General features: G+C 50.2%; 1 protein-coding gene across 1 annotated transcript; it reads left to right on the plus strand.

Moving 5' to 3' along the window:
* Window positions 1-1360: 1360 nt before the first annotated feature.
* LOC140392968 (neuropeptide Y receptor type 4-2-like) lies at window positions 1361-4775 on the plus strand. Its single transcript, XM_072478790.1, has 2 exons — window positions 1361-1458; window positions 2777-4775. The coding sequence occupies exon 2, from the start codon at window positions 2905-2907 to the stop codon at window positions 4015-4017; it is 1113 nt and encodes a 370-aa protein (XP_072334891.1). The 5' UTR covers window positions 1361-1458; window positions 2777-2904; the 3' UTR covers window positions 4018-4775.
* The last annotated feature ends 3482 nt before the right edge of the window (window positions 4776-8257 follow it).

Raw genomic sequence — 8257 nt, forward strand, 5'->3', positions numbered from 1 at the left:
TATTCCAGCTTGGGTCACTGTCTGTGCGGAGTCTGCACATCCTCCCCGTGTGTGCGTTGGTTTCCTCCGGTTGCTCCGGTTTCCTCCCACAGTCCAAAGATGTGCAGGTTAGGTGGATTGGCCATGATAAATTGCCCTTCGTGTCCAAAATTGCCCTTAGTGTTGGGTGGGGTTACTGGGTTATGGGGATAGGGTGGCGGTGTTGACCTTGGGTAGGGTGCTCTTTCCAAGAGCCGGTGAAGACTCGATGGGCCGAATGGCCTCCTTCTGCACTGTAAATTCTATGATACATATGACTCCCGCTCTCCAAGTGTGACTCCCACTCTCCAGGTGTGACTCCCACTCTCCAGATGTGACGCCCACTCTCCAGATGTGAATCCACGTTCCAGGTATGATGCCCACTCTCCAGGCGTGAGTGCCACTCTCCAGATGTGAGTCCCACTCTCCAGATGTGAGTCCCACTGTCCTGGTGTGAGTCACACTCTCCAGATGTGAGCCCCACTCTCCAGATGTGAGCCCCACTCTCCAGATGTGAGCCCCACTGTCCTGATGTGAGTCACACTCTCCAGATGTGTCTCCCGCTGTTCAGGTGTGAGTCACACTCTCCAGATGTGACTCCCACTCTCCAGATGTGACTCCCACTCTCCAGATGTGACTCCCACTCTGCTGGTGTGAGTCCCACTCTGCTGGTGTGAGGCCCACTCTGCTGGTGTGAGTTCCACTCTGCTGGTGTGAGTTCCACTCTGCTGGTGTGAATCGCACTCTCCAGATGTGACTGCCGCTCTCCAGGTGTGAGTCCCACTCTCCAGATGTGACTCCCGCTCGCCAGGTGTGAGTCGCAGTCTCCAGATGTGACTCCCGCCCTTTAGATGTGACTCCCACTCTCCAGATGTGACTCCCACTCTCCAGATGTGACTCCCACTCTGCTGGTGTGAGTCCCACTCTGCTGGTGTGAGTCGCACTCTCCTGGTGTAAGTCCCACTCTCCTGGTGTGTGTCCCACTCTGGTCCTTGATGATCAAGGAAGGAACGTTTCCCAACACGATTCGAACACATGCACCCCAGTTCCCCAAAGGGGAAATTCGTGTTTGTGAAGAATCCAAACACTTAGAATAGTTGTTCGTTTTCAGCATTTGGAAAGAATCAGGAAACCGCAAACAATGCGATGCAGCTAGGAAGTTGTGGGAAGGATTCGTCCTTCCGAATGATTGATTCTCCAGTCAGATTGAAATAATTTCCTAACTCCCACCCCGAGAGAGGGCGGTCGTGTTCAGTAACTGATCGCATTGGGGTTCTTCCGACACGTCAAAGCGAGCCTATGGATTGAAGACTATTTAAGCAGCGCCTCATACAGCCTCTGAAGACAGTCCTTTCTCAGACAGCACGTCCTCTACACACGGAGCACCTTCTGTGAACAACGAATGGAATATTATGACCTCCCATTCCGAAACTGGACCAGGTAAGGTAGCACCGGCGTATGTGTGTGACAGCCTGTGAGAGATTGCGTGTGTGAGAGAGCGAGAGGGTGTGTGTGTGTAGGTCTGTGTGTGTGTGTATGTGTGAGTGTGTGTGCGAGAGAGAGAGGGTGTGTATGTCTGTGTGTCTGAGAGGGTGTGTGCGTGTGAGAGAGAGGGTTTATGTGTGTATGCCTGTGTGTCTGTGAGAGTGTGTGAGAGGGAGTGTGAGTGAGTGTGCATGTCTGAGTGTGTATGTCTGTGTCTGTGAGTGTGTGTATAGGTTTGTGTGTATGTCTGTGAGAGTGTGTCTGTGAGTGTGTGTATAGGTTTGTGTGTATGTCTGTGAGAGTGTGTCTGTGAGTGTGTGTGTGGATGTCTGTAAGTGTGTCTGTGTGAGAGTGTGTCTGTGAGTTAGTGTGTATGAGAAAGAGCGATTGTGAAAGTGTGTTGTGTATGAGAGTGTGTGTCTGTGTATGAGAGTGTATGTGTGTGTATGTCTGTGTGTGTGAGAGAGGAGTGTGTGTCTGGGTGCGAGGGCATGTGTCTGTGTATGAGTGTGTATGTGTGTGTCTGAGTGTGTGAGAGTGTGTGATAGTGTGAGTGTGTGTGATTTTTTTGGCATGATTATGTGTGTGTGATTGATTGTATGTGTGATACTATGTGATTGTGATACTATGTGATTGTGATACTATGTGATTGTAATACTATGTGATTTTTTGTGTGATTGCATGTGTGAGAATGTGTGATTGTGATAGTGAGTGTTATTTTGTGTGTGTGCGATTGATTGTGTGGGTGAGGGTGTGTGATTATGTTTGGTGTGTGAGAGTGTGTGATGGTGTGTATGACTGAGTGTGTGTGCAGATCATAGAGGCACAGATGTTTACAGCATGGAAACAGGAGGCCCTTCGGCCCAGCTTGTCCATGACGCCCAGTTTCTATCACTAAACTAGTCCCACTTGCCCGCATTTGGCCCATATCCCTCTATACCCACCCTGCCATGCAAGAGACATTTGCTAAAGATCGGATCCCATCTACCGCCTGTGTTATCAGGTTACTGATTGGTATCGCAGTTTTCATTCGGTGAATTTTTGTGTTATTACCTGTAGCAGAGTCAGGGTAACCATGTTCTAACAAAGGATTTATAACAATTCGGGTTACCACTGCCTTGGATTGCAAAGCCTGTAATAATTGGGGAGTAGAGTGAGAGAATGGGATGGGGTGGGGGGGGGGGGGGGGGGGGGACGGACCTGCTATGGTAAAGTGTCTCACTGAATACAATTGCTTCAAAGTAATTGGCATGAATGATTTTCCCTCCCACAGCTGTGTCTTCCCGGCCCTGCTGCCTCCAGCCCAGATTGTGCTGTTTGGGAATGACAATCAGGTTGTCAAGCCGGCTCCTCTATCTGCCAGTGAGGGAGTTGTGAACAGGAACAACAGGATTCTCTGCCATGGAATATAATCCCATCCTGCAATTTGCAAATCACTCCATCCCCTTCAATGCTTCAGGCGGGGACATTCCTGATTTGGGCAATCCCTGCCCGACCTCAGCGGCCCTCACTATCTTTCTGGTGACTTCTTACAGCGCCGTGCTGACGGTTGGTTTACTGGGAAACATCTGTTTAATCTGTGTGATAAGGAAACAGGAGCAGCGAAATGTGACCAACACGCTCATCGCCAACCTGTCCCTCTCCGACATCATGATGTGTGTATTCTGCCTTCCATTTACAATAGTCTACACCCTGATGGACTACTGGATTTTTGGTGAAGTCTTGTGTAAGGCGGTCCCCTTTATCCAGTGCATGTCAGTGACTGTGTCTATTTTATCCCTGGTCATGATTGCTTTAGAAAGACATCAACTCATTATAAACCCCACAGGTTGGAAACCAAGTGTGGCACAGGCCTATCTGGCGGTGCTGCTCACCTGGACACTGGCCTGTTTCATCTCCCTGCCCTTTGTGGTTTTCCACGTTTTAACAGACGAGCCATTCCGGGATTTCCCTGTGCCCATTGCGTCGCTGGTTAATGAGGCCATTTGCACAGAGTCCTGGCCATCCAGGGAAGAGAAACTGGCCTACACCACATGGCTCCTGGTGTTTCAGTATTGTGCGCCGCTGGCCTTCATTGCAGTGTGTTACTGCAGGATACACAAGAGGCTGCGGCTGAGGAGAGAGCTGCTGGACAGAGCCACTGAGCACAGCCGCAAGCTGACGCACAGCCGGAGGATCACCCTGATGTTAGGGTTCCTGGTGCTGGGGTTTGCCCTCTCCTGGTTACCCCTGCAGGTATTCAATGCGATTGCAGACTGGGATCTGCAAGCGGTGATGCATTGTCACCACAACCTCATCTTTTCCCTGTGCCACCTAGCAGGGATGACTTCCACTTGCATCAACCCCATCATCTACGGCTTCCTCAACAATAACTTCAAGAAGGAGTTAAGCGCCATCATGATGCACTGCCAGTGGGGCAGGCAGCAAGGCGGCGAACAATTCGCCCAGTCCACCATGAACACAGAACTTTCTAAAACCTCCCTGCGGCTCAGTTGTAGGAATCAACCGGCCTGATGAGGAATTGGACATTATCCCGGTTAAACAAGCCAAGCGACTTTGGAATTTCACAGACAGACATTGCTCCTGCTCAGTTAAACTCTCTCAGTTACTTTAAAACGATCAAAATGCGGCCAGTGAAATGATGCATCTCACAGCGATTGCATTGAACAGAAATTAGACATTCTCCACTTTTAGATTACATCCTAACATAGATTATAACCACTTTTAGATTATTTCACGACACCAGTGTTGGGTTAGTTGGTTAGAATCTGTGTAAATGATATAGAAATTCCATTTAGTGAAATGTGACTCCATTTCTCAGCTTTGCTATTTAATGTGTGAAACATCTTTCCTGTTACCACTGGTCCAGAATGGGGATGGACAATCCTGCTTGTTTCAGGAGAATTGACTCAATGAGGAGCAGCTGTTGTGCAGTTTCACAATCCATTCTGTCAACGCATTGCCAGCGGAAGTGGTAGAGGTGGGCATGATAGCGTCATTTGAGATGTATCTAGACAGATACATGAATGGGCAAGGAGCAGAGGGATACAGATCCTTAGAAAATAGGCGACAGTTTTAGATAAAGGATCTGGATCGGAGCAGGCTTGGACGGCCGAAGGGCCTGTTCCTGTGCTGTAATTTTTCTTTGTTCTTTACTGCCTTCACTGTAACACTGTATTTTGTATAATCGTTTGTGAGGAAATGTTCACTTTAAACATATATTTATACGTTGTTTATCGAATATATTAAACTGGTAAATGTATTTGGACAAATATTTGCACAAACGATTTCTTTGACAAGCACAGCATCTTAGACATTCGGCCCATCGGATCGGTGTGTCTTTCAGCTGCTGATTTCACTCAGGGAGAGAGAGAGAGAGAGAGAACCCTCCAGCGTTCATTGGCAACAATCATCTTCTTGAAGTTTTATAGATTGAATATTTTTGGTCGCCCTCAATTGATGCTAGATCCTCGGTTCCCGCCCACACCAGCGACATCCTGTCTGCATGGGAGCTGCTTCAATACACACCAACTCCTCCTACTCGTAAAATTACACAACCCACAGCTGTGTCCTGCCTTCAACTTTGGGACCAAGGACTGGAATCAGAGCAAACATTGAGACAGAGCCCCAAAACAGGAGGGGGGCGGGGGTAGGGGTTTGGGCAGGGGTGTGCGTATGGTGGGGGGAACCACAGAGTTGAGAGGGTATCAGAGTTTAGGCAGCTGACAGCCACTAATGGAGGAACAAAGGAATTGGAGGATGCACATGGGACAGATGTAGAGGAAGGTTACAGAGCTGGAGGAGGTTATAGAGCTGGAAAGGTAAAAGAGCTGGATGAGGTAACAGGAGGGGTGCAGAAGATTACAGAGCTGGAGGAGGTTACAGAGCTGGAGAAGGTAACAGAGGTGGAGGAGATTATGGAGCTGGAGGAGATTATGGAGCTGGAGGAGATTATGGAGCTGGAGGAGGTTATAGAGCTGGAGGACGTTATGAAGTTGGAAAGGTTAAAGAGCTGGAGAAGGTACCAGAGGTGGAGGTGGTTATACAGCTGGAGGAGGTTACAGAACTGGAGGAGGTTACAGAGCTGGAGGAGGCTATAGAGCTGGAGGATGATACAGAACTGGAGGAAGTTATAGAGCTGGAGGTGGTTATGGAGCTGGAGTGGATTATAGAGCTGGAGGAGGTTACAGAGCTGGAGGAGATGATAGAGCTGGAGGAGGTAACAGAGCGGGCGCAGGTTACAAAGCTGGAGGAGGTTACAGACCTGGAGGAGGTTATTGAGCTGGAGGAAGCTATAGAGCTGGAGGGGATTATAGAGCTGGAGGAGGTTACAGAGCTGGCGATTTTCATTTTTTTTTCATTTTCAGGATGTTACAGAACTGGATGACGTTATGAAGCTGGAGGAGGTTACAGAGCTGGAGGAGATTATAGAGCTGGAGGCCGTAACAGAGCGGGCGCAGGTTACAGAGCTGGAGGAGGTTACAGACCTGGAGGAGGTTATTGAGCTGGAGGAGGTTACAGAGCTGGAGGAGGTTATAGAGCTGGAAGAGGTTACAGAGCTGGAGGAGATTAAAGAGCTGGAGGAGGTTATAGAGCTGGAGGAGGTTATAGAGCTGGAGGAAGTTATAGCGCTGGAGGAGGTTACAGAGCTGGAGGAGGTTACAGAGCTGGAGGAGGTTACAAAGCTGGAGGAGGTTACAGAGCTGGAGGAGGTTACAGAGCTGGAGGAGGTTACAGAGCTGGAGGAGGTTACAGAGCTGGAGGGGGTTATAGAGCTGGAGGAGATTGTTGATCTGGAGGAGGTTATAGAGCTGGAGGAGGTTACAGAGCGGGACAATGTTATAGAGCTGGTTAAGGTTATAGAGTTGAAGTAGGTTACAGAGCTAGAGGATGTTACAGAGCTGGACAGAGGTTCCAGAGCCGGAGGAGGTGATAGAGCTGGAGTAGGTTACAGAGCTGGAGGAGGTTACAGAGCAAGAACGATTATAGAATTGGAGGAGTTTACAGAGCTGGAGGAAGTTACAGAGTTGGAGGAGGTTACAGAGTTGGAGGAGGTTACAGTGTTGGAGGAGGTTACAGAGTTGGAGGAGGTTACAGAATTGGAGGAGGTTACAGAGTTGGAGGAGGTTACAGAGTTGGAGGAGGTTACAGAGTTGGAGGAGGTTACAGAGCTGGAGGAGGTTACAGAGCTGGAGGAGGTTACAGAGCTGGAGGGGGTTACAGAGCTGGAGGGGGTTACAGAGTTGGAGGGGGTTACAGAGTTGGAGGGGGTTACAGGGTTGGAGGGGGTTACAGGGTTGGAGGGGGTTACAGGGTTGGAGGGGGTTACAGGGTTGGAGGGGGTTACAGGGTTGGAGGGGGTTACAGGTTTGGAGGGGGTTACAGAGTTGGAGGGGGTTACAGAGCTGGAGGGGGTTACAGAGCTGGAGGGGGTTACAGAGCTGGAGGGGGTTACAGAGCTGGAGGGGGTTACAGAGCTGGAGGGGGTTACAGAGCTGGAGGGGGTTACAGAGCTGGTGGGGGTTACAGAGCTGGAGGGGGTTACAGAGCTGGAGGGGGTTACAACGCTGGAGGGGGTTACAGCGCTGGAGGGGGTTACAGCGCTGGAGGGGGTTACAGCGCTGGAGGGGGTTACAGCGCTGGAGGGGGTTACAGCGCTGGAGGGGGTTACAGCGCTGGAGGAGGTTACAGCGCTGGAGGAGGTTACAGCGCTGGAGGAGGTTACAGCGCTGGAGGAGGTTACAGCGCTGGAGGAGGTTACAGCGCTGGAGGAGGTTACAGCGCTGGAGGAGGTTACAGCGCTGGAACGATTATAGAGGTGGAGAAGGTTATAAAGCTGAAGGAGATTATAGAGCAAGAACGATTATAGAATTGGAGGATTTTACAGAGCTGTAGGAGGTTACAGAGCTGGAGGAGGTTACAGAGCTGGAGGAGGTTACAGAGCTGGAGGAGGTTACAGAGCTGGAGGAGGTTACAGAGCTGGAACGATTATAGAGCTGGAGGAGGTTACAGAGCGGGTGGACATTATAGACGTGGTGAAGGTTATAAAGCTGGAGGAGATTATAGAGCAAGAACGATTATAGAATTGGAGGATTTTACAGAGCTGTAGGAGGTTACAGAGTTGGAGGAGGTTACAGAGTTGGAGGAGGTTACAGAGTTGGAGGAGGTTACAGAGCTGGAGGAAGTTACAGAGCTGGAGGAAGTTACAGAGCTGGAGGAGGTTACAGAGCTGGAGGAGGTTACAGAGCTGGAGGAAGTTACAGAGTTGGAGAAGGTTACAGAGCTGGCGGAGGTTACAGAGATGTAGGAGGTTACAGAGCTGGAGGGGGTTTTGAGCTGGCGGAGATTATCGAGCTGGAGGAGGTTACAGAGCTGGAGGTTGTAACAGAGCAGGTGGAGGTCATAGAGCTGGAGGAGGTAATAGAGCTGGAGGAGATTATAGAGTTGGAGGAGTTTACAGAGCTGGAGGAGGCTACAAAACTGGAGGAGGTTACAGAGCTGGTGGAGGTTGTAGGGCTGGAACAGGTTATAGAGCTGGAGGAAGGTACAGATCTGGAGGAGGTACAGACCTGGAGGAGGTACAGAGCTGGAGGAGGTTTTGAGCTGGAGGAGGTTTTGAGCTGGAGGAGGTAACAGAGCTGGAGGAGGTTACAGTGCTGGAGGAGGTTATGGAGCTGGAGGAGGTTTCAGAGCTGGAGGATGTAACAGAGCTGGAGGAGGTTACAGTGCAGGAGGATGAAACAGGTGGAGGAGG

This window comes from Scyliorhinus torazame, chromosome 16 (assembly GCF_047496885.1).
Source record: "Scyliorhinus torazame isolate Kashiwa2021f chromosome 16, sScyTor2.1, whole genome shotgun sequence".
In the NCBI taxonomy this organism is placed as follows: domain Eukaryota; kingdom Metazoa; phylum Chordata; class Chondrichthyes; order Carcharhiniformes; family Scyliorhinidae; genus Scyliorhinus; species Scyliorhinus torazame.

Excerpts from the sequence above, each read along its gene's own strand:
- LOC140392968 (XM_072478790.1), top strand. The coding sequence starts at position 2,905 with ATGGAATATAATCCCATCCTGCAATTTGCAAATCACTCCATCCCCTTC.